Raw genomic sequence first — 25,341 nt, forward strand, 5'->3', positions numbered from 1 at the left:
TGACGCAAACCATGGTGCGCAGTTAGGCGTCCAGGCGCAGCCTGGCCCGGCTCACATGTCTCATTTCTCGCCGCATGTCCACTACGCTGCGGGACACATCGCTGGCCATCCTACTCCACCTCGCAGCATGGGGCAAGGCTTACAGTTAAACTCACCTCAAGCATACTTCCCTCAAACCATCCAGCAGAACCTCAATGTTCACTCGTCGGTTACTAGCCATCGAACTGCGGCCCTCCCACACCCTCACACCCATACTGGCACGAGACCCACACGTCACCCCGTCGGATATGGACATCCTGCTCGTACCATACCTGACAATGAGTTTCCTCTGAGCCCGTATGACTGGACCTCGGTGGAGATGGCGGCCCACCAAACTCAGCTACGAAGTCCTATGAGGAAACCAGCAAAGAGGGGCTCTGGACGTCACTTTCAGTATGTCGATAGATATGTCGTCGAGCCAACCCGGGTTGACCCTGGAAATGGGATTAGAACTCTTGAGTTCACGCTGTCCGCGGAGGAGTTGTCAAGAACCCCCACGAAGGGTTCCGTACCGATGAACATCCCGGTGAGGTATTACTTTGAAAGTTGTTCTCGCTACCGGCTGCGTTGCTGCGCGCTTTCTAAGCAGGAGACAACCGTGAAGGACGGGGACTGGGCAATATCGGATACAGCCTGGCCCGACGAGATTTATACTTTCTTCAACGGCAGGGCACTTGGGGTACCCAGAAAGCAGCATTTCAGTCGCGACCAGCCCCTTGAGTTGACCGACTTCCTAGTCGAGGGCAAGAATGTTGTCCAAGTCAGCGTCCCTGGAAACCGGTGCAATGTTGGGAAGAACTCGACATTTTACCTAGCCATAGAGGCCGTAATCACTTCAAGCTATGGTGTTCTCAAGAACCTAGTCGAGACAGCTCCTCATACAACATCCGAGGCAACAAAAGCTGAGATAGCAAGGCGGCTTAAACCGGCAGAGTCAGACGATGTCATCGTGGAGGACAATAACCTCTACATTTCATTGGCCGACCCATTCAGCTCTGTCATGTTTGTGACACCAGTTCGTGGTATCTATTGCAAGCATCTCGAATGCTTCGATCTCGAAATTTGGCTGGATACCCGGCCCAGGAGATCGAAAGGCGTCGAACTTAGTATGTCGGATTGTTGGAAATGCCCCATTTGCAGCAACGATGCTCGGCCGAACCGGTTGCGCATTGATGACTTCTTTCTCGGGGTCCGGGCGAGTCTCACCGGTGCCGGCAAGGAGAGCACCAAGAAGATACAGGCCACCGCCGACGGTAACTGGATTACGGTGGTAGAGCCAGATGAAACAGACGATGAAGGGCCCTCCCATACAGCACTACAGCAGCCTCCCCAAGAAGCTTCGCGGGCTTCGAGCGCATCGGCACCACATGCTGTGATCGAGATATCAGACGATTAGCGTTCAGGGGTCGGCGACTTGGCGTTTAGAGGCTGTTTCTTTTTTCTTTTTCATTCGGGGTTAGCACGAGGAGCACAACTTGGCATAGGACTTGATCAGGTTGGTTCAGGAGATACCCAGAAGGAGTCGAGCAAAGGCATTTCCGGACGTGGTTTGGCGTTTTATGTGTGATAGCAGATTAGCTGGCGTTTTGGTGGCATATTGGATCTAGGTATCGGCTAGCGTCGCTGAGCATGATGTTCACGACGTGTAGGGATACGGTCTGGATGTGATCTCGGGTGTTAGTTGGTACGGGGGGCTATTTTGATGAACCTGGTCTGAATCTATGACGCGGATATTTGACACCAATAGCCTTGCCATGCACTAGACAATTCAGCTCATATTATGCGGGCAGCAGTAGATGACCAAAGGATAGACATTGTTTCACAAGTCTGGTCCGCCGCGGCTCAGCTAGTGCTGGGTGACGAAGAGAGGGTTTGGACATATACTGTTAGCAGCTTAGTCTCTCTACGAAACCACGAAACCTCAAAGATCATAAGAAACTGCGCAACCGACCACGGTTGCTTATTTCCCCGACTGGCTCACACACACCTATAAACCTACAAAGAACGGTGTGACAAATGTGAGGTCTTGCTATTGTTGATAACTAAACGGGGCTTTCCAACTCTTTCATTTGATATAGCGCGCATGGGTTAAGAATGTATCTTCTAGATCGCTAAGATATCTATTCGTGAGTCATCTGATGCCTCATATCTTTGCCTTCGTCGCTTGGTATTTGGGCTTAATGGGGATCTTTGGGTGGTCGCCCGCCAATTTCAACCCAGTCACCGCCTCTAGCTCTTCGACGGCTTCGAACGCTCTTCCCAGGTGGACTTTGACGGTTCTGAAGCCCTGCTTCTTCGCCTGTTTGAGATTCTCCCCGATGTCATCCAAGAAAAGAATGTCTTCTGCTTTGACACCCTCCGACGACCTTTTGTTGTCTTTGGCAAACTTGTCCACCCGTTCAAGGGCGAACTGGTACATCCTGGGGTCTGGCTTCCTGATGCCCACGTGCGCTGAAGAGACGAAGACGTCAAACAGCCGTCGAACGGGGTCATCGGTGTGGTTTTCGACATGCAGCTTGTGTCCTGGCGGAAATATGACCGTGTTGCTCAACGCAGCTAGGATGTACTTGCCGCTGGCCTTGAGGTTCTTCAGTGCGGGGAACATCCAGGGGTCCGGGGTCTGAGAAACCGTCATCATCTGGTTGAACAGCCATTCTCCGTCAACCTTGGGCACAGGAGGGACCTCCTCGGGGAGCCGGGGGTTCTTGGACTGTTCTCTCTTGTAGAAATCCTGCCACCGTGAAGTGCTGTGAAGATCCTCGTTGAAACCGCGGAAGAAGGCGGCGTCCATTGGGATGGATCCCCTCTCGAGCTTGTGCCAGAATCCATCAGGGGCGGTCTTGGAGATGGAGTAGTTAACCCAGCCAGGCGGGATTCCCAGGCTCAACTCATAATCCAAGATGGCCTGGAATGGCGATACGACCTGCCGAGAAGTCAGATATTGGCTCCCACTACTAGTATGTAAGAATGACCAATGACTTACACAGACACCCCCAATGTCAAAAAGCAGCACCTTGGGCTGCTTTACCGCACTCATCTCGGTATCCACTAGGTCAACGATATGGTCGACGGTCCGGTCTTCGAGGCTGTAAACGTCCATTAGGGGACAGAACTTGAACAGCTTCAAGAATAAGCAAAGGGGATAGAGGTCATCTTGAGACCTGATGCCGTCCACGACACTCCACCAAGATACATCCGAAGTACCTCGGCAGCCACCAGTGCGGCTAGGCTGAGGGGCCGCATAACTTGCATTACCATCTTATGTAACCGACCAACCGACCAAGGAGGATGAATGTCGATTCATGTCTCAGTCACGTGACTCGTCCCCAACCCAGGTTCACGTCGCGCTTGGGAATTCGAGGTGGGGCCACAGCGCCTTCTGGACGTTAGGGCTTGAAAATTCCCCCACCAAAATTTAACGATCCCTCCTCGTTCTTGCTTTCACCACCAGCATCCGACTTGACCATCATAGCCGTTGGCCATTACCGTCAAAATGGTAAGTCAGGCCTATCGCGAAGACGCTCAATTGAGGGCTCTTCGACTTCCGCTCTGGCAGAAATGCCATTGTCTCTTTTGCTCGGGTTGAGAGTCACCGCAAGTTGCTTCGGAAGGAGGACCGAGCATATCTGAAGCGCAAATTGCTGACTCGGGGTTATTTGACAGCCTTTCCATAAGTTGGTCAAGAACAGCGCGTACTACAGGTGGGTTTTGGTGCCTCGCGAGATGTCGAGACGACGGAGATGCTAACGCCATATCGCACAGTCGCTACCAGACGAAGTACAAGCGCAGACGCGAGGGAAAGACCGATTACTACGCCCGCAAGCGCCTCATCACCCAGGCCAAGAACAAGTACAATGCGCCCAAGTACCGCATGGTCGTCCGCTTCACCAACAAGGACATCATCACCCAGATCGTCACCTCTGAGATCTCCGGTGACAAGGTCTTCGCTGCCGCCTACGGCCACGAGCTGAAGGCCTACGGCATCAAGCACGGCCTGACCAACTGGGCCGCTGCCTACGCCACTGGTCTGCTCCTCGCCCGCCGTGTCCTCAGCAAGCTCGGCCTTGACGAGCAGTTCACCGGTGTCGAGGAGGCCGATGGCGAGTTCACCCTGGCCGAGGCTGCCGAGGGTGAGGACGGTGAGGAGCGCCGCCCCTTCAAGGCCTTCCTTGATGTCGGTCTTGCCCGCACCTCCACCGGTGCCCGCGTCTTCGGTGCCATGAAGGGTGCCTCCGACGGCGGTATCCTGGTCCCCCACTCCGAGAAGCGCTTCCCCGGCTTCGACATGGAGACCGAGGAGCTCGACGCCGACACTCTCCGCAACTACATCTTCGGCGGCCACGTCGCTGAGTACATGGAGACCCTCGCCGACGACGATGAGGAGCGCTACCAGAGCCAGTTCCAGCAGTACATCGACGACGACATGGAGGCCGAGAACCTCGAGGAGATCTACACTGAGGCCCACAAGGCCATCCGTGAGGACCCCTGGAAGAAGCCCGAGGGCGAGGCTGCCAAGAAGACCAAGGAGGAGTGGAAGGCCATCTCCAAGAAGCACAGGACTCCCAAGCTGACCAAGGAGGAGCGCGATGCTGGTGTCCAGAAGCGTATCCAGGCTATCCTGGAGCAGGAGTAAATCCCTTACGCCACAACGAATGGTTTTGCTGTCAACGGTTTGGGTCTGGAGTTTCGGGCAGGGGCATGCTCCGTTCTCATGGTCGGATGAATAAAAAGTATCATGACTCCCAATGTGATTCTACGCTGGCGTCAGTGATGCTATGTCTCTATCGCGTCTCCTTGAAGACCAAACATGCCAATGTCAATAGAATCTCTCTTATGGTGAACAATTTGGGCACAACCAGAGACCCAGTAGCCAGTCAAACTTTCTACGACATGCAAAGTGGGCCCAAGAGACGGTACTACTATGGGTTGAGGCTTATAGAACCGGTATTTAACATCTTCTCGTACGAGAAGAGTGGTCCACGGGAATGCTGCCTATTCGTACCTCTCCCCCATTAAGGGGATCAGGCGAGCCACAACCCTATAATTGTACTACTTGGAGCCCCATGCCAACATGTGGATTAAGAGCTGATACTCGTACGAGTACGACGAAAGGACATGCCGTTGCATCCAATTGTTCAACCCCAATTCCAGCATAGTTTGAGAGAAAAAAACCACGCAAATTCACTTGGCGCGGCACTTCCTAGTAGTAGTTACTAAGGTTACGTAGGAAGCTTGCCGGCGGTCTGCAGCCCAGCATATCATAACGAACTCCCACTAATACTAAGTACCTACTACAACACGCGGAAGTGCGGAAGAAGCCGCAGCATAGTCTGGGTGTGGTTCTCCTTGGTCGCAGCCAAAACGGCACGGTGTCACCCGACGCTTGTGCATGTTTGGCACCAAGGGGTTTCGTGCTGCCCAAGGTAGTATTCCTCTGGGATGTGGGGGAATTTTGACATGGCGGGAAAAGGCCCCGTTGGCAGTTGGTATTGGAAGGCGCTGTAATAGGGAGACTGTGCAGTTTGTCAGCTCGCGGACGGAATCGGCGTATTTAGGACAAATTGTAATATGACGCCCTGCGTTGGTTTGGTGAGCCCCTTGCGACGGCGACACTCAGCTTTACTAGCCGATACGCGGCGCAAGTCAGTGATGGTTGTTATTCGTATACTAGTAGTACTACGAGTAGTAGTAATACTATAATACTATGTCCCGTAGCTGATTCCCTCAGGCCATGTGAGACAGCTACTACGTATATAGCGTCCATCCAACTTAAGAAACCAACCACCTTGCCACCATCCTTAGGTGGGGAGCAAAGGATTGATAAGCATGAGTATTCATCAACGCCAGGACTCGCAAGCATGCGCGAAATGATTATGGGAAGTGGCAGGACGTGGGAAAGAGGGGGCAAGGCTATGGTGGTGGCCGTGGGAGACAGATGATTTGCGCAGTGACGTTGTTCGGTGGTGGGTGGACTGGTGGTCGCGGAATCCGTTATTCGCCCTCGTTCCGGCAGTGCCAGCGAATGGGACTGGGGTCCAGGGCCTAGATGGGCCCTGGGGCTACAGTGCCCTGATGGCACTGGACAGTGGAGGATTGCCTGCGGCCCGCCTGCGCATGGCGGTGAGACTTGCGGCTCACAGAGCTCAACACGGAGAGCGAGGTACCGGTATGGGCACAGACAGGTGCGCCTGCTGGGATCTCACCATCAATAACTGAGTGCCAGCTGATCTATTAGATGAGGAGTGGTGCCCTTCGAGACAAGAGAGCGGGCGGACGATGTCGCATTGGGACTCGTACTCGTAGTATTTGGTAGCATTGTGACCGTGAGTGGATGCAGGGAGCGACGCTATTGCTTCTTCTTACCCCAGACTGTTGATGGCGATGCGGCAATCGATTGGCCACAGCCGGGGCTACGGGCGGGGGCGACACAGGGTGCCAGCGAACACAGGGAGCCCATCAGCGCACTGAGGCCTGCTGGAGGCGATACATACACCCACTGTAGCGACTGGACACCATCGTCCGATGACGAAGGTCCCCCAGGCCCCAGACCACCCAGCTGCTCGCCATCCTCTGTTATAAGCGTCTCGAAGTCCTGAGCATCCACGCGCACGACTACTAAACCTTAATCCCCCCGCCAATCTGGACGAAGCATTGTTAAGCTGCCTCGCCAACTACCGCCAGAACTGCTATAGCCGGAGCAGTATTTCTCAGCGCCCCGGCGAGTTCCTTTGAGCCAGTCCAACCCTGCTGAGTGACTTCCAGGTTCCAGCTTCGTCCGGTACTGCGTCTCCACCACGGCCGACCCAGACTTGACTTCAGGGTCCATCTCATCTTCCCATTTCCCTCAGCTCGTCTCGCGTTTCCTCCCTTCCCAGCAGTATTTTTTTATGTTCAGCATCACCAAGCATGGAGCACGTCCATGGCGTTGATGTCAGCTGGATGACACAAGCCTCTCCCAAGGGTACGTCCCCCTCGGCTACACCGGATGCCACCGTTGTGGCGATCATCGCGCCATTTCGTCCGATGCTCGCCAACGAAACAAGCTGGATCGCTGACGTCGCGACAGACAAAGTCAATAGGAAACCTCCTTCGCCCCCGATCAAGACCCCTGCCCCGGCACAACCCCAACAAACTGCCGCTACCAAAACGACATCCGCCGAGTCCAACCCTCCCAATGCCAACGGTATTACACACACGAACGGCCAAACCGCCCCAGTGCCCGTGCCCGTGCCCGCCCCCGCGACTACCACGAACGGCGTGGGTACCCCTACAGCTCGAAGGCGGTCGCGGTCGACATCGGTAGACAAGAATGCTGCGCCAAATGGCACGTCTCCTGGACGTCGCAATTCGTGGTTCTCCAACATCTCCGCCAAGTTCTCATCCATTCACCATGAGCACCAGGCCATGAACCAACCCCCAGAATCACCTAAGGAGGCAGAGGAGAAAGAGTCGATACCGCCCCCTCCCCATCCGATACACCATCCGCCAGTCCCCAGGGTGGGCGTAAGGAGCGCCGTACTCCCGCCCGCCACCAAGCCCACCGGTGATGGCCCCTATACACCGGCCCCGCCCAAAGGAGGGCAGGCAGGCTTTTTGGGTGTCTTCCGGCGGCTCTCCTCGTCCTCGGGAGTCGGTCATGTTTCCGGCAAGATGAATCACGGGTTGGTCGACCGCAAAGTTTTGAACGTGGACCAGCACCGGGAAAGGTGTCCCATCAGCGAGCTCAAAGACGCCAAGCTAAGAAAAGTGTCGTTCTGCGTGGACGTCGAGATCGCACCCATGCCAAAGTACGCCGACCCCGGCGCAGCGGAGAAGGCGCCAGTGGAAGGCACCCAGAAGCGGAAGATGGCAGGCAAGGGCGAAGGCGAGGCGTTGAAGAACCCAAAGGCCATAGAAGAGAAGAAGGAGTCTGGGGCAGGTCTCGACATAGGTCTCGGGGCGGCATCGAACGAGCCTGAAAAGGGCGCCGAAGATGCCGCCAAGCCAAATGCCCCAGAACCGGCCAAGAACGAACCACCGCCCCCTCAGGGGAAGGAGAAGGATATGACTACCAAGAAGAAGGAGAAGAAGAAAAAGAGCGAAGAGGAGCGCAAGGCGAGGAAGGAGAAGAAGAGGAAGCTCGCAGAGGCCAACGGGTCTATCCCCATGGAGATCCACTATGATAGTAGCGACTCGTCTTCCGAGGGGCCCGACGGGTCGAGTACTCCCAAGACCCAATCCCTCCCGACGACGAATCCGGTCAGGATATACCGCAGGTGCTGCCAGTTGCGGGAAACCCCTATTCTCAAGAAAATCACAGAGCAGCTCCTCGACAAGACCAACTCCTGCCAGACAACGGGCATGGTCAACAAGCTGGACCTGACGGGCTACGGGCTCCAGTTCGGTGACATCATCACGCTAGGAGACTATCTCGCGGTTGTTCCTATTCGGGAGGTCATTCTGGAGAACAGCAACCTGAACGATGAGGGCCTACGGATGATTCTCGCAGGCCTGTTGGCAGCAAGGCGTCCCGACCTTCGGCGCCGCAAACCAAAGCATGACATAGAAGGGCAAGGGAGCGTTGTCGAGCGACTGGTAATCAAGAACAACAAGCTTGGTCTTGACGGGTGGAAACACCTGTCCCTCTTCATCTACTTGTGTCGCTCACTTAAGTACCTCGACGTCTCGCATATCCCCTTCCCCCGCCAAGCTGCTTGCCAGACAAATGGAACCCTGCCCAACGGCCAGCAGGTGCCACGAGGCATCGCAGAAATCTTCTCCAGGGCGCTATCCGAACGTTTGGCCGGGCCTGTGCTCGAACTTCTGAACATTGGGGAGACAGAACCTACCATGGATCAGCTCGGTACCATTGTAGACGGCCTCATCAAGAGCGGCGTGACGCGACTCAGTCTGGCACATAACCATCTGGACGCGCAAGGCGTGGGGCATGTGGTGAGGTATCTTGCCTCGGGAAAATGTGTGGGACTAGATCTAGGCGGCAACGACTTGAGGGATCATATAGAGGAACTCGTCTCGCCGATGAAGGAGACTGATCCTCTATGGGCGCTGAGTATTGCAGGGTGCAACCTAAACCCTGCCTCTCTTTGCCGGATTTTCCCCACGCTATCCAAGCTAACGGATTTGCGGTTCATCGACTTGTCGCACAACCATGAACTATTCCAGTCAACACCTAGCGCCGTCGGGCTGCTAAGGAGGTATGTGCTCCATCAAAGCGAGGTAACCTCAGTTACTAACATGATGCCGTCAGATATCTTCCCAAAATGGAACCTCTGAAACGCATCCATCTCCAGGATGTCGGTATGACTCCAGAACAGGCCATCGCGCTGGTTGAGGTCTTACCCGAGGTCAAAAATCTCGCGCACATCAACCTCCTGGAGAATGCTGAGCTCGTAAAGCTGTCGGACGCGACAACAGAGGAGACACAGGAGGAGGCCTGTGCGCTCTATGCGTCCCTGATGGCCGCTTCGAGAGTGTCCAAGAGCCTCGTCTGTGTCGATATCGAGGTACCAAGCGAGCAGTCAGGGGAGATCGTCAAGGCCATGGCCAAGCAGGTGGTTGCATACTGCTTGCGCAACATGGAGCGGATACCTGATGCAGACATCAGCGCGATCGTAGCAGAAGCCCAGGCAGGCGAAGATTCCAACATTCCCCCGTACCCAGACGTACTGGCTCATCTCGTGGGCCGCGACGTTTTCGATCAGAACGACTCGGACGGTGAGCAAGACCCCGCGCCCGATGAGGACTACGTCATTGGAGGCACAGGAGTTGTCAAGGCTCTCACCTGCTGCCTACAAAACCGAGGCGACGAGTCCCGCAGGCAGTCGGGCGAGTTCATCCAGGAGCTGGAGGATGGCGATGTGGCAGCGGCACCGAAGCTCGCGACCGGCGGGAAGGCCAAGGATATGTCGAAACACCTCTTGGCTGGCGCGCGCAAAATCCGACACCGCATCCAGGCTGCCCTCAACAAGGCCAAGGCCAACCCTGAGGGCGAGCAAAATGTTCGCAAGCTCATGTTCCTCGACGAGACGCTGCAGGGAATCATCAAGCGGTTTGAGGACGAGTACCCGGATACCCGCGAAGGGTTCAGTGGAAACGAAGTGCCGCAGCCCCCATCTACGGGCCCGATTGAGGAGCTATCGAGCTCGCCCCCGGCAGAGGACACGGCAGCAGTATCAGACGGCGAGGATGAGTCAAAGATTCATCCGCCCAGGGTGCTGTCTCGCTCCAGCTCGGTGCTATCCAAGCTCCTGGCTGAGGAAGAGGGTCGCGTGCTACGTGCGGGACACAGGTTCCGCTCGGGCTTCTTCACGCATGAGAACATCGATCTCCTGGCAAGCATCGACGATATTGGCTCCGACCCGAAGCACATCAAGCTTCTCACGGGAATGGCGGAGGATGTTGGCGGCGAGCTGCTCGAAATGGTCAAGGAGAAGGGCCCCGTGCGGACGTTTAAGGAGGACCGCGAGATGATCCTTCGGTGCATGAAGGAAGCGGACCCTGACTACTGGGACAATTTTGTCGAGGCGCAGAAGAAGGCTCGTGCAAATATCACGGCCCCGAAAGACAAGTTTGGCGAGTCTCAGCAGGGCGATGAGAGCGCCATCGCCGACGACTAAAGTCGCAAGAGACGAAAGCCCGTCTTTCACATTCACCATCAACATCATCATCACTACCACTACAACCACCACACTGTACAATTACCATCCCACGACACATCCTACAAGCGAATATTATGGCAATTAATCTTATACTATACCTCATCGGATATGAATATCGGCGCTTGGCGCTCATTCTCTGTTTGCTGCAGGTCGTCGGATGACTCTTCTTTGTGTTTGGTGCTAAGGCGCTTGGGTAGTCACTTCCTCGAAGGGGGGGGGGAAGTTCTGAAAGCGAAATCATCAGTCTTGTGTTTCAAGGCATGATGGCATAAGGGAGGTATTCTTAATAGAGCTCTTTTGCATCGCCGTGACGGCAATGTGCTCTAGTCTATGCTAGTACATGGGACGTGATGATAAGGCTCGACGCTGATATACCATATAGGGGACATACACGGAGCATTTCACATATTCACGTATCGCATGGATGGACTCTTGACTTGCGCTAGCGGAATATGTGCTTTTCACGGATATGCTACATGACGCTCCCGGCCGAGAGACGAATACCTAATAACAGGGAATACTAAGAAAGGACGGGGGAGACGCAGACAGTGGAAATCATGCCAAGGCCCCCTGTTCTCCTCCAGGTTGGCATTGGCCACAGGGATTGATTTAGCAATCCTCGGTGATCTCAGCAGTACAGTACTCGCCGTCGGGGCCGGAGCCGATCTTGTCGGGCTCGTCGCCGGTGTCGTTGCCCTCGAAGCGGTCGCACGACTTGCCCGAGTCGACGCAGGAGTTGGTGATGAAGCAGGTGTCGCCGTAGTTGGTGTTAATGCCGCAGAGGACGCCGCCGTCAACGGCGACGACGTTGTCGATGATGATGTTTCGGGGCCCGCCGTTGCCGTCGCAGTTGCCGCAGGAACGCACGACCTTGCCGTAGTCCTCGGCGTAGAAGTTCTCGAGGGTGAGGGTGACGATGCCGTTCATCTGGATGATCTTGTCTGCGGCCGCAAAGGCGCCACCGCCCGAGATGTGCGCCTCGCCGTCGCCCTTGAGCGTAATAGCGTCCTCGCACACGTCCTGGAACCAGACATTGGTGATGGTGCACGAGCCCAGGCAGTGGATGCCCTCGGCCTGGTTGGGGCCGATGATGACGTTGGAGATGGAGGCGCCGTCCTCGAGGATGAAGATGGTGTCATCCGTGCCAGTCTCCTCCTGCTCCTGGCAGACGACGGCTATAACATGTCAGCGATTCTTGCTCCATATGAGGAGGGGGGTCCAAGACTTACAGTCTCTGTCGTAGAGGAATCCCTCGCCGTCAAAGGAGCCCGAGACGGTGATGGGCTCTGGGGACAGGCTGGTGCCCGCGGGCTCGGGGATGACAGTCGTGACGGACTGGGCGAGGGCAACGCCGGCGCCAGCGGCGGCGAGGAAAGCAGCAGACTTCATGATGAAAGTTTAGAAGAAGAGAGTCGACGGGAGATGGATGGATGTAGAAGAGGCGGGGTTGGGTTGGAGCGTGGTGTTTGAAGACTGTTCAGAGATCGAGCAGGCAAGTCGTGAAGCTTATATAGACATTGTCCCAGAGCCACAAGGCTTCGCCCCTTGGAGTTGAACTCCAGACAAGCCATCTATGCAGGGCTCCGAGGCTGGTATTCGTGGAGAAATCTCATGGCTCATGCCCTGATCGCCCCTAACAGTTGCCGTATCGAAGGGGGACATCATCTATTGCCGGCAGCGCTGCCTTCGATGGGGGCGCCACTCCGCGCCGTGACTTCAATTCTCCGGAGCTTGCTGGGGTAGGTTTGTATGCGTTTCAGGCCCCGCCCCAGACTCTGGGGCGTCTGGTGCGCTTCGGGCCTTCGGCCCTAGAGGGGGGTCAATCTGAGACTGTAGTCGGATCGCCGCAGGTTCCTGTTCCCACTGCCGGGTTTCTGTCAACGTGGCTCGCTCTTGGCTTCTTGGCTGCTTGGCTGCTTGGTTGCTTGGCTCCAGTATGCACACCCGTGTTTGTCCATGAATATCTTTCCCGTTTGTGTCGGCTCCAGACTTCCAGCCAAGGAGAATTCAGACCCGAGAGGAACACGATGGATCGTGAGGTGGTGATAGACAGTGGCCTGCGGGGACTCCAACTCCCGCTAAACTGAGCCAGACTGGGTATGTATGGCTTCTTCTGGCACCCAACAGCGAGAATTTCCAGAAACAGATGCCAGGAACAGATTAACAGACAGTCTCAGGCCCCTGTCCTCTCACTCTGCTCTTTTCCACCAATCGGTGGGCGGACTTGTTGGCAGAGTGCAGTGCCTGGACGTCATCGTGCGAGCGCCCAAGTGTGGGGTGCAGGCTTGGGGTCGGAAGGTTAAACCGAGAGGCATATCAGGAGGAATTGAGGTCATGGTATGACCTATTACGACATTCGATCAATGATGGGAGCTGGTGGGACTCGATGGGACTCGATGGGACACGATGGTTCTAAGGGAGGAGGTGTCACAAGTTGCGGATGCGAAGAGGCGGATGACGAGGTCCCGAAACAAATGAGGAAAACCAAACGAAGAACTAAAGAGACTAGATTTCATTGCCCACACATGAGGTGCTGACCACATTGCTAAGTCAACTCCATTTGTATTCCCGTGGAGATATCGAGATGAGGTCCCTTTTACATAAGGTACGAGTACTCCAAGTTGTCGACATCGGGTTGCCGTATCATTGGTAGGGTACAGGTTAGGTGAGGGTTGGGATTCTTGGTACGTGCCACAAATGACGTCTTGTTTAACATGCCACTTCCAGGTTGGCCTTGTTCTTGGACTGATCTTCAGTCATCTGTAGTATATTCTGCAACTATGAGGTTTCAATTGACAGCGCACACGTCATTGGCAAGCGGTAGTCCGTAGCGTTCCTGCTACTGCTGGGCACGTAGGGTAGTAGCTCCAACCAGCGGTACTAATATCATCTCTCTCTGTTGAAGATGAGATGGCCATTGATGGTGGTGCACCCCAACGCAAGCCAACCGATTGAGCACTTGAGGTGTCATGATAAGACAATTAGGGCAAAGGACTTGCATACAGGAACCTGCACACCTGCCAGATTCATCGAGCTTGGAAATCTTGTGCCATCGTGCCGGAGATCTTTGGCCGGGGGTGCGCGACCCCTATTTTAAAGGCGCGTCGGCAAAGCGTGTTCTGGTGGAGTTGAAGACACCCGGCAGAGGTACCTGTGAGGTACTTGTGCCGTCGCGTCCAGAGTGACGCAGGTGGCAAAGTCGTGGTTGAAACAAGGTCCCCCTCAAGTACTCGTACTCTGTGGATTAATTTCCAGACACAGATGGCCCCAAATTCTTGACAGCTCAAGTTGCTCAACCTCGGGGAAGCTTTCGTCAATCTTTGTTCACTTCCCGCTACACTCCGCCGCCAACCACCGTCTCCGCCCCAATCGGCTGACGGAGTAGACACGTACTGCTGGACTTGTCAAATGGTCACGGCCTGCCATCTCCTCCCGCCGACCACGAGCCGCTCTCGACTTGCGATAACCCCGAGTCCCCGACTCTGACCGCCCGACCAGCCACCATGTCTTCCGCGTCTCCGTCCTCGCAGAACGGCAAGCGCAAGAGAGACGCTGCCAGAAACCCCGAAGGTCCCGAAGGCTCTCTGCACCTGCAGACCTCGTCGCGCGATGCCTCGGCCGAGGAGGGCGACACCACCGCCCCCGACTCCGACCGCCACCCCAACCCTAAGCGGCAGAGGGCCAACTCGGATCGCACCATCGATGCCAATGCCAATGCCAATGCCAACGCCGACCACGCCCATGCCCTCGACCCGGGGGAGCCCAGCGACACCACCGAGGCCAGCATCGATATTGCCGAGCGCGTCGGCCGCAAGGGCCGCAAGGGCTCGCTCCAAGATGGCGACGAGGAGAAGGGCGCCATGCCTCCGCCGCCCATCGGCAACATGACCCATCCCCTAGGCTACAGGACCAACCCTCCGCCCGTCGGCCGCCCCGTGCGCGTCTACGCCGACGGCGTGTTTGACATGTTCCACCTCGGGTAAGCTCTCGTCCGGGTTCTCCAGAGGGCGCGAGGGCGCCATGTACAATGCTTGTGTGCTAACCAACTTTCTGCAGTCACATGCGCCAGCTCGAGCAGGCCAAGAAGGCCTTCCCCAACACCACCCTCGTTGTCGGCGTCACGGGCGACGATGAGACGCATAATCGCAAGGGCCTGACTGTTATGTCGGCCCGCGAGCGCGCCGAGACGGTGCGACACTGCAAGTGGGTCGACGAGGTCATCGAGGACTGCCCCTGGATCGTCACTCCCGACTTCCTCGAGAAGCACAAGCTCGACTACGTCGCGCATGATGACCTCCCCTACGGCGCCGCCGAGGGCGACGACATCTACCAGCCGATAAAGGAGGCGGGCAAGTTCCTCGTCACGCAGCGCACCGAGGGCGTCAGCACCACGGGCATCATCACGCGCATCGTCCGCGACTACGAAAAGTACCTTGCTCGCCAGTTCAAGCGCGGCACCTCGCGCCAGGAGCTCAACGTCAGCTGGCTCAAGAAGAACGAGATGGACCTCAAGCGCCACGTCCAGGAGCTGCGCGAGAACATCACCAACAACTGGACCACCACCGGCCAGGAGCTCAGCCGCGAGCTCAGGCAGTTCTGGCCAGCCAGCCGGCCTCAGAGCCCCGCCAGATTCAACAGCGCCGCCAGCGACATTGCGCGGTCACCTACCGGCACCGGGGGCACCTCTAAGGAGTTTCTCACGGGCTACGCCGTTGGTCTGGCCGGCGGCGTTCGGTCATGGGTAAGCACTCACTCCCTCTTCTAACCCCTATTTTCGACGGAAGAAGCTCACATGACGACTGCAGATGACCAAGAACCGACGGACTCTCCCAGACAGCCGCCCCATGAGCGACGACGATTCCGAGGAGAGCGACGGTAATGGCAGCGGCACCGGCGCTGGCAAGGCCAAGTCCTCCGGACCCAATCTGTTGGCCCCAACTCCCGTGCGGCCATGATCTCATTCTCCTCTCGTCGCCCGTCTCTTTTTGTACGAAACACATTCTATCATTTGTTTAATGATGCTTCATCTCTGAAATTGGCAACACTCCAAAATGGGAAATCTGCCGGCTGGGGAGAGGAGGAGGGGACACGGTCAGCTGGAACGGCAACAAACGGGGAACACCAGGAAAGGGGGGAGGGAGGGAAGGAGATGGGTTGTCTCAGCTTTCTGCGCGCATCTAATACATAGAGACAGGAGACTGGCACCACGGCGTTTAGCGTTTGCTGTACGAATACAAGAATCTGGGAACTTGAGTTGGCTTGCCCGTCCGTCCCGCCGTGGGCTCTGAAGCGACGACTACCGCCCCCGGATCTCAGGGCCCGCATTAACAGACCGCCCTGTTCCGTGGGGAGAAGGCCCACGTCACGAGGTAAATTTGAGAGAAATAGGCACGGGCCTAGATCATCCGTTATTTTCACAACCGGATTCTGCCTTGGCTGCGGTTGCGGGGATCGCTGCCAGTGGGAGAAGGGAGAAGGGAGAAGTGCATCTCGAAATAGCGACGCACTGTACCAGGGGCTGGGTCCCTGGGTAGATAGACGCAGGCATTTGAATGCGTCTTTGCTTTCGTCAGACTTGTGTGTTTCGGGTTGCTGTCGCTATTATGAAGCTGACCACAGATATATAGATAGTAGTAGGTAACGTATCGCGTAAGAAAATGTCGTCCGGCGCCGGATCCTGGCTGCACGTCGTCATCCAAATCTCGTAACTTGGCCAATGGCATTATGGCTCTGCGTCTATCTGGATATGAGCACAGCCACCAATATGGTACGCGCCTACGTCGGTTGTTTCAACACCAAGTTGCCAACTACTATCCACGGCTGCGTAGGGCTGCATGCCGCCCCAACTTTGCCGTGGGTCGAAAATCAGAAGGCCCGTCATTACTTAGACTGGCCTTCGCCAGTACCTTCCCAGGAGTGATGCGTGAACATGACCGGCGTTCTTGACCTGTGATAAAGGCTGGGCAGTGCATCATGCATGTTGCGACAGGCCCCGAGAGAACGGTGCGGCGTCGGTGACCTGCTGTGGCGTGCAGGAGGAGGGGTTCTTGGGAAGCACACCAAAAATAGACGGCCCATGGAAGTGCAGCATAGACCCAGGCTTGGCGCCTCTGAGGCCGAACTGTACGAGTACGTACACACCTGTAAGGTACTAGCACCATGGGACTGAAGCAAGAGTGAGATGGCGCGAGGAGCCTGCTTGCAAGCAGCTGCAACCCCCCCCTCCCCCCCTTCTTTCCCTCAAAGCGGAATGTTGCAAGCCGCGGTGGGCGTCTGAAGTTCTTGGGACTCTTTGGAGGGGTAACCTGCAGCCCACGCTGGCGGTGACGATTTCCGCAGGGGTTCCTGGGGACTCGGCGTGTCATCCAGGATCCTTGTGATAAAAATTAAGAGCTACGCACTACTACTATTAGTGGTGCTAGGCAGACAGCAAGGGGAACTATCCCCAAGGGAGTCAGGCGGCCGGAGAGATGGGTTTGAATCCCTGGCATCCGGGCCGCTTGCTAGTTTCCTACTAATAGTACTAGGTAGTTCCTACGGGTGGTTTCCTATTCGTACCTGCCCGCGGTTGTCTATACTAGCGCCCCACCAGTAATCCCCCACTGATGAAAGAGAACTCGTCCTTTGCTGCTTCCCAAAATTCCCAGTTGGAGCGACCAGGTAACTACTACCTACTATTACCTAGCACCTTGGGTATGATATCAGAATCTCCGGTAGCACTGAGACCGACAGCGGGATCCTTACGGCACGGAACGGGTCCCACCTCGAACCATTAGCATGGGGCTAGACCCATGGCGATGGAATCAATAATTCTTTTAGTCTCACGAGCCGTCCAGGAAGCTCGTACATGCCCAAAGGGTACTGGGACTTGGACCTCATAGTGGGGTTCGGGGTAGGAATAGCTATGGTGTGGATCCGAGACAAACATTAGAAGGAAGAAGCCGAAATTTCACAGCGCTGTTTATTCCACTCGATGCCATTGGAACATTCTGGTCGGTGCCAAGTAACGTACGCAGAAGGTACCATGACAGCATCTGTGCCTATCCTGGGACCTGGCCATCTGCTATTACTACGAGTACTACCTATAGTAACTACTACGTATGTAACTGGTTGCATTACGGGACCCCACCTCGGGCGCAGTCCGTCTCCGCACGGAGCTGCCAAGACAAGTGGGACTCTGTTGGTCGAGGACCAACATGACGGACATCGACTGACCTTAACACCGATGAGAAATCGGGCTTACTGGGCAACCAAGACACCAGATCTCGTTGTTCAAAAGCCCTTTAGCGAGTCTTTGTGTCTTTGCCCTCGAGCAGCATCTAGGTTTGGCGCTGAATGACACTCGATTCGGGGACGGCCGGGGTTTTAGTCGCCGGAGGCCCCACCACCGGCTCCGGGCGACCTAGTACTACGGTACTTGTATCTGTGTCTCATTCACGTTACTTATCATTGCCACATATCTAATGTAGTAAGACACTTACACCAAGCACCACCTATGAGAACAGGCGACAGCCGAGGCAGCACGCCGGCTGAGCGTAGCCCTGTTGCGACTCTCACCAATTACCACCGGAGTGGGCATCGTACCTATCTTGACCCGAGCTCCGACCACCGCTCGGGACGCAAGCAATGAGGCCTTTGTGGTGCAGCAGAGGAGCCCAGACTTGGGACTTTTCTCACGCACTAACGAGTCAACGACGAGACTTGCAGCAGCGCAGACCAATGTGGCTTGCTGGTTCCAAGTTGTTGACAACAAGACCCGAGTACAAGAACGGCCGGCGGGGCCCAACTCGTCCAGGCAGGCCTCCGAGTGCTCCCAGACTGCCGGGGTCACCACACCCTGAGGCCCCCTGGGCGAATCGGCACCGTTGGCCCGCTCCCTACCGAGGGCGATCAGCCCGCAGAAGTGGCTTGTGGTGTGGGTGGGTGGCCTTGTGTAACCTCGAGGCTCGAGCCGCCCTGTCAACCTTGCTGTTTCGGAGGGTTGCGCTCCCAGGTGGCAGCGCGAGTAGGAACCTTGTGCTGGAAGCGGTGCCAACGACATGGCCAATGGTCCCAAAAGTGTACGGAGTACCAAAAGTCCCATGGATACCTAGTACGGAGTACCTACCATGGACTAATACCGCTGTAATATTATAGTCTATTCCCTAATAATAGCCGGCCGGAACCCCTGGCAGGAGCCATTGACATCCGCCCAATCCAATGGAGCCGGCGGGTGGCCCAGGTGTTCAAGCTCCACGGCTGGCAAGCGACATCTTGGGGACTCCACATCCTTCTCGAGCTGCTTGGGAGGCACCTTCCGGCCAACACCCCACCTGGGCAGTCCTAGAATGCCATGGGCTTTTGTCTGTGACCTTGGAATTTCTTCCGTCAGCCAACACGCGTCTGCGCAGCTTGCGCGTCTTTCCATCTCAGCGAGTCAGCCCTCTGCCCTTCTGCTCCTCTGCTCCTCTGCCGCAGTGCTGTCATCCTGCTGGCGGGGCTTGGCCTTCGATTATTTGGCCGTTGGTCGTTAAAATAATACCCACCACGCCACGGGCCACTCGCCAGCTTTGCCGTACGAACCCCTCAAGCAACCCATGTCCTATGGGGCCGTGGGCCATGATGCCATTCATGGCCCGGGCCTTGGGGTTAGGCACATGCTTATTCCGTCCTCCCCTACGTAATACGGAGTATAGCGGGCAACAAGCTCAGCGACTTGCGCTGAGCTCCATCACATTCTCAATTCCTCCCCAGTCCTCCTCGTGGCGCTGTGGATGCACTCCGCCGCTGTCGCCTCCACTGCCTCCACTGCCTCCACTGCCCTCCACTGTCGCGCCGCCGTTAACCCACTTCCCCAGTTGGTCGACGTACAAGCTCTACGATGCTGCAGCGGCAATTTGGAAATCGGGGAATGATTACCTCTATTACCATACCTAGTACTCTCATGAACGAACGTACTACGAGTCCGGATAGCACGTGTCTGCGGGCTCGTGGTACAGCGCTGGGAGCTAATCAATTTTGGCAGTTGCCAGTGTCTCGGAGACGGGGACTGGCTCGCTGGCGCCTAACTTCGCATGCGTCCCATCGATCTAATCGTCAAGTCCGGCCGTAGCAACACCGCGAGTTCCATCCGTCGACCCGCGTGCCAGCATTATTTTCGATCGCGAGGGCCAGTGTGCGCTATGTGCAGTGTGCCTGTGTGCCCCATCCGTACGAGTACGCGGGACCCGGGAGGAGGCGGTGATGACCACCTGTTGCAGAATCAAAAAATGCGTGGCTCGAGCTTTCATCAAGCAGGTCTTCGGACTACTATTATACGAATACTACTGGTAGGTACCTAGGAGGTACCTACGATCGGCTAGCCTGTCTTGACCCATATCTTCTCACCCTCACACCGCGCGTCTACGGCGTCTGCTCGGGCATTACCCTATTTCCCCACTCCCGACACCGACGGTGCATCTTGGTAGGTGTAATCTCCTACGAGTATCACCACGCAAGGCTAATTACTGCTGCCTGTACTGCAAGCCTCACCATGTACCTCATGTACTCTGCAGGCAGCTCTCTTCTTGGCCACTTATCCCAGCGGCCAGGCAGGCGCTCACCTTGGTACCGACGTACAGGTCACACCGAGCATTGATCGACCTGTGCCAACCAACAAAGCAACTTTGTCGTCCACGAGCTACGCACAATTGGGCTCTGCCATGCGACCCCCGTTCTCCACCCCTCCCTTGCAAGCCGGTAGCCAATGTGTTCATCTACCAATCTGCACGCCACGAGCCTGGCATTAGATGTGCGGCGCAGCCCTGCAACACCATGGCCAAGACCTGTTCCTCCCGAACTCATTCGCCGCCGTGTCCTGTGCCCCAATTCTTACTGCCAGGCCCTGTCCATGATACCCCTAACATTTCGACGGGGTCTCGCCACTAGCAATAGTACAGAGAGGGTGAAGGCCGAAGCAGTTGATGTGGTCCCGAGACTCCCCAGCGCCCTAGCTCATCCCCAATGGCGATGCCTGGTGTCCGGCTAAGCAATCACGGAGCCGCAGACTTTTGAGAAACATGCCTTGGATTTTGGCGACTCGTCTAATAATACACACAGCCAACAGTCTTGCTTGCCAGCATGATTGTTAGGAGTACAACAAATACGATGGCTACATGCTATGTATTGTGTAGCAGATCAAAGCAGGAAAGGCGGGTACCTTAGCTGCCTGGTAGCATTGATCCGTCATTGTCGGGTCGTCAAGCTCGTTGAAGCAGTCAAGGTACTCCTCCGTACGAAGTGCAGAATAGTCCGGGTACCTAGACGCAACCCACCCTTGTTGCTCGGCGGACAGGGTTTTCAACTCGCCGGGACGAATGTCCAACAGTCCAACAGGCCAACAGTCCAATGGTCCAGCTTACCAGCTGACGACGGCGTCTTTGCGCCCACTATCCTTTGCCTGCTCTTCAACGCATAGTCCCTCGTCTTTTCTCTTGGGTCATAACAAACGATGACGCTACGCTGGCCCCTGCCCCTTTCCCTCAAAATCAGTGTCTAAGAGCACTATCTGTTGCCGCCCCATCGTAGACAGATGGGTTGCCGCTGACCTCGCTCCAAACTCAACATAACGAACTTGTGGACATGCAGAGGGGACAGACACACCATAACGGGCCTCCCTGACCACCACACTCCGAGTCTCACACACCTACCAACTTATCCGTACATCTGCATCGTCCATACAGAGCACAGACCTGGCTTGACGTAGGTACATACATATTAGTACGCTGCGGCGTCTGTCTGCCGAAAGAAGCTGTCCAACCAACACCAAAAAAAGTGACCAAGGCTGCAGCACGCGCCTCTTAGCCGTTTCTTCGGCCTGTTGTCCTCCTCCTGCTGCTGGCTCCTTCTACTATTTTCTCTCCACCTTATTTTGGTGCGCATCTCTATTTCCATTCATAGACTTCCATCAGCGTCCGTCGTCTCATATCGGATCATCCTGCGCGCATTGGTTTTCGGACCGGGGAGGCTGTGCCACTGCTAAGTTTGGCCGGTACCAAAATCAACCCGTTCGTGTCGACTGGGAACCCGTTTTAACAACAAACTTCCATTTTGAGCGCCCATCATGGCTAGTCTCAAAAAAATCATGAATATCGACGAGGAGGGCCAAGGGTCCGATCCTGCTAAAAGAGACAAGGAGTCGGCATCGACGTCCACTCAAGTTCCTGAGTCGATGCCACCAACATCCAGCTACGCCTCGCCGACAGACCCTTCTTTCGCCCCCTCGGTAGCTGAGCGCCAAAGACAGAGTCCTTTCTCTCATAACTGGCAACCACTTGGCCCCGAGTCCGCGTCGCCACCTCCGGGAGCTCCCACCGACAGCAGACGACCCAGCAACACCAGCAACGAGTCTATGGATAGTCTGTACTACGGCCGGGCCCATGGCTACCCTCCCATGTCAGCCTCGGGTGGCCCCTCCGGTTCGTATCTCGGAGTCGGTGGGATGGGAGGCGAAGTCCCTGTCAAACTGACTCCCATCACGGGGAGGGTTAGTCGGGCGAAGAAGGGCGTTCCTGTACACACTTGCGAATTGTGCCGGCCCCCGAAAGTAAGACGCCGCAATGAAGCAGATGGAAAAGCCACTGAGTGTTGCTAACATGGGTTTAAATTACAGACATTTACGAGGGCAGAGCATCTGAGGTTTGTAGTGGCCCGTTTCAAGTGTGCTGGTAATGACTGAACTAAGTTGACCTCCTCATTCTAGACGACACCAGCTCAGCCATCAGCCTCCGGAACTGGCCTGCTCGGTTCACGGGTGCGACAAGGTCTTCCACCGCAGAGACCTTCTCGAGCGGCATCAACTCAGACAGTATGTTCCCCAGGCAATCCGACTTAGACAACACGTCCACCTGACCGGAGACTAGCGAGCAAGAGGTCAAGGGCCAAGGTGAGCTAGGCCCCGGTTCTACGACCGCTTCGTCCGACGGCTCTGGTTCGCCATTTGTTGGGGGTCCAGCGGGCACGCAGGCCTTCGCGCTGGGACCCTCAGGCATGGGCGGGCCAGGACCAGGGCATGGCGCCGGAGTTGGCCTCGGCGTGACGGATACAGATATCAACATGGAAGCGCCGTCGTGGCCTTCCATGGGGGGCAACGATGTCCCGGGGGGCTATAGGATGGGCAGCGTCTACGGTGCCTCGTCCTCGGCCGACCTGGTCAACGCTGCCTACATATCATCCGGCTCAAACAACCCCTGGCAGGACAGCTCAGGGGTGCCTTCGACGTCGGCCAGCAACAGCGGGGGGACGTTCTCGGTCTCGCCGCATCCTCGGGCCTCAGGTACTTCCGGCAGTCAGTGGAATGACGCGATTGCCTCGTTCCCCCTGGGTCAGAGGGGGGTGCAGAGCTCGGGGATGGAACCCCCCACTGGGTTCTACCCATATACCACATCACCCTCGCAAGGGGGCACGTCCGTGGCATACGACAGCACAATGGGGCTTTCTATGGCTGGCTACGCCGGAGGTGGCTCGATGACTTCGTCCGAGAACCTCCTAAACAGCACCACAGTTCGTAGCTCATCCCCGCCACTGGCTGTGGTGCAATCTTCTGAGACTTTAGTCAACCTGCCAGCAGCTGCCACATCGGAGCGCATAGCCAGCAGTTTTACCTACAGCCGTCAGGCTGGGGATGCTCTTGTCATCCTCACCGCCCAGCCTTCGACGACGAGTTCCCTCGATCGCGAGCTCCGAAGCGTCCTCCCCGCCTACCTCAACGTCTACTGGGACAGAGTACACCCTGCGTTTCCAGGAGTCCACAAGCACACGTTTGATAGCCAGCCCAAGGCTGCATCAGACCCTCAACATGTACTTCAGTGCGCAATGGCCGCCGCAGCAACCCAGTTCCTCGAGGACAAGACGCACCGCATCAACGGCCACAGCTTCCACACCTATGCCTGGAAAGCCCTCGCGGCGGTAGGTCTACCGTTTCCCATCAACCCCCCCCCCTCCTCTGGCGGCGGAGTATCATGGGGCCTCAACTAAGTTTTGACAGTTCACGCAGTCTGGGCAGTGGCCTCTGCCTATCATGCAGGCCGTGGCCCTCTCTGAATACTATGCACGGTTCCGGGGCAGGCAAAAAGAATCCCACCGCCCGTCAACCCGGTTTGCCAAGCTGTATCAAATGGTTAGTCCCTGGACGAGTCAGCCAACTGATCTGTATACCCAAGTGTATGAAAATGTGAACACTGACAACCCCCTCCCTTCAGTTGATTGATCATCAGAACACGTTTGCCCCCATACCAGATACCGGAGACAGCATGTCCTCGTGGAAGAAATGGGTCGATATGGAGACGCGTCGGCGACTGTTGTCTGGATGCTTTATACTGGACGTGCATAGCGTCATATATTACGAGCAGCCTCCGATTGTGATCCTCCACCTTGACTACTCGTCTCCATCAACGCTACCAATCCCGTTGGCCTCGAGCGGCAATGAGATGTGGGAGGCTGAGGATGACAAGAACTGGGTTCGCTTGGCTGGTGTAGCTTCACGGTTGGAGACGGTGAGCACTGTCCTATCCAAGTCTCTTACGGCGGAGTACATTGCCAAAGGGCCTCCTATAGATGCTTCGATTCTCATTTGCGCCTGTGGCCTCCGCCTTCCTCGACGGCAGAACCCGATAAAGGTCCAGGCCAACGTTGGCATGCCCCTGGACGGACCCGAGTTCAGCCTTGCCAATCTCTTTCCCCAGGTCCCGAGTGCCAATACGTATCTGGCACTCCATTTCACTCCGCTACACGTGCTTCTCTCTGTATCGGGCGAGAGCTGGGTATTCAACAAGAAGGTTCTGAGAGCGTCCATGTTCTCGGAACACCGGCAGTATCTGGAGCAGTGGATTCAATCAGACAGCGCGGTCAAGGCGGTGACGTTTGCAGCACGGGCGCTCCGGGGTTTTCTAGGGCTGACCACAGCCATGCTGGCGGATGGCGGCAGCTCGTTTTTCAAGCAGGGACGTGGGGTCCCATGGGCGGACCTGTCGGACTACTGGGGCGTCTACGTGTGCGCGCTCATCTGCTGGGCGTACGGGCAGGGGGGTGAGGGTGATGGGGTCGCGGATGGGAATGATGCGTCACGGCGGACGGGACTGCGGTGGATTCTGACGGCGTCGCAGATGGAGCCGAGCCAGTTGGGGGAGTGGGCGGGGGGCAGGAAGACGCTGGCTGTTGTGTGTCTTGCGCGGGACGTGCTGGCGAGGGACTGCGTGGGAGGCCGCAATATACTCTTTGCTGATGCGGCGAGTGTACTTAAGAGGCTCGGAGGCGGTGGTGAATGGGACTGGCCTTGAAGTGTAGAGGTCTTAGCCCGTGGCAAAAAGAGAGGAGTGAAAAACACGACTTGATGGCTGCCATGGCTCGATGGCGTGAAGGCGCTGGCGGCCATGGGATATGAGTTATGAACAGGCGGCTGCATGTTGCAATAGTATTAGTCTTATTAGAGAGCGGTGCAGCTGGGCCTTCTCTGAGGGTTGAGCTTGGGATGGCCATCAAAACGGGGTTGGGGCAATCTTGGCCCGTTAATACTAAATACCAAGACCGTGTCACGTTGGTACGGCATCTGGACATAATAGGCTCATACTTTGTAGTGAAAAGGGGGAAGATGGAGATGGAGCACGAAGTGAAACCTCGAGCGGCCTGG

The 25,341-nt window shown here is 56.3% G+C and overlaps 7 protein-coding genes across 7 annotated transcripts; 5 read left to right on the forward strand and 2 right to left on the reverse strand.

Moving 5' to 3' along the window:
* Positions 1 to 553: 553 nt before the first annotated feature.
* Positions 554 to 1,435, forward strand: ACO1O0_002118 (uncharacterized protein; the record flags this gene model as incomplete). The annotated part of the gene is made up of 1 exon (XM_083191595.1): positions 554 to 1,435. The coding sequence occupies one exon, from the start codon at positions 554 to 556 to the stop codon at positions 1,433 to 1,435; it is 882 nt and encodes a 293-aa protein (XP_083052809.1).
* Positions 1,436 to 2,182: 747 nt separating this feature from the next.
* ACO1O0_002119 (HAD-like domain-containing protein) lies at positions 2,183 to 3,139 on the reverse strand (the record flags this gene model as incomplete). Its single annotated transcript, XM_083191596.1, has 2 exons — positions 2,183 to 2,962; positions 3,023 to 3,139. The coding sequence occupies 2 exons, from the start codon at positions 3,137 to 3,139 to the stop codon at positions 2,183 to 2,185; spliced, it is 897 nt and encodes a 298-aa protein (XP_083052810.1).
* Positions 3,140 to 3,532: 393 nt separating this feature from the next.
* Positions 3,533 to 4,672, forward strand: RPL5 (60S ribosomal protein uL18; the record flags this gene model as incomplete). The annotated part of the gene is made up of 3 exons (XM_083191597.1): positions 3,533 to 3,535; positions 3,703 to 3,740; positions 3,802 to 4,672. 3 exons carry the CDS (start codon positions 3,533 to 3,535, stop codon positions 4,670 to 4,672), a joined length of 912 nt encoding a protein of 303 aa, XP_083052811.1.
* Positions 4,673 to 6,945: 2,273 nt separating this feature from the next.
* On the forward strand, positions 6,946 to 10,655 carry MHP1 (protein phosphatase regulator GIP3; the record flags this gene model as incomplete). The annotated part of the gene is made up of 3 exons (XM_083191598.1): positions 6,946 to 6,954; positions 7,000 to 9,233; positions 9,287 to 10,655. The coding sequence occupies 3 exons, from the start codon at positions 6,946 to 6,948 to the stop codon at positions 10,653 to 10,655; spliced, it is 3,612 nt and encodes a 1,203-aa protein (XP_083052812.1).
* A 651-nt stretch (positions 10,656 to 11,306) lies between these two features.
* ACO1O0_002122 (pectate lyase-domain-containing protein) lies at positions 11,307 to 12,086 on the reverse strand (the record flags this gene model as incomplete). The annotated part of the gene is made up of 2 exons (XM_083191599.1): positions 11,307 to 11,872; positions 11,927 to 12,086. 2 exons carry the CDS (start codon positions 12,084 to 12,086, stop codon positions 11,307 to 11,309), a joined length of 726 nt encoding a protein of 241 aa, XP_083052813.1.
* A 2,114-nt stretch (positions 12,087 to 14,200) lies between these two features.
* On the forward strand, positions 14,201 to 15,652 carry PCT1 (choline-phosphate cytidylyltransferase; the record flags this gene model as incomplete). The annotated part of the gene is made up of 3 exons (XM_083191600.1): positions 14,201 to 14,676; positions 14,754 to 15,438; positions 15,503 to 15,652. The coding sequence occupies 3 exons, from the start codon at positions 14,201 to 14,203 to the stop codon at positions 15,650 to 15,652; spliced, it is 1,311 nt and encodes a 436-aa protein (XP_083052814.1).
* A 6,125-nt stretch (positions 15,653 to 21,777) lies between these two features.
* Positions 21,778 to 24,991, forward strand: ACO1O0_002124 (uncharacterized protein; the record flags this gene model as incomplete). The annotated part of the gene is made up of 6 exons (XM_083191601.1): positions 21,778 to 22,260; positions 22,327 to 22,352; positions 22,417 to 22,521; positions 22,577 to 23,621; positions 23,701 to 23,832; positions 23,915 to 24,991. 6 exons carry the CDS (start codon positions 21,778 to 21,780, stop codon positions 24,989 to 24,991), a joined length of 2,868 nt encoding a protein of 955 aa, XP_083052815.1.
* Between the last annotated feature and the right edge of the window lie 350 nt (positions 24,992 to 25,341).

This window comes from Amphichorda felina (genome assembly GCF_050947745.1).
Source record: "Amphichorda felina strain 45539 chromosome Unknown scaffold_2, whole genome shotgun sequence".
NCBI classification, from domain to species: domain Eukaryota; kingdom Fungi; phylum Ascomycota; class Sordariomycetes; order Hypocreales; family Bionectriaceae; genus Amphichorda; species Amphichorda felina.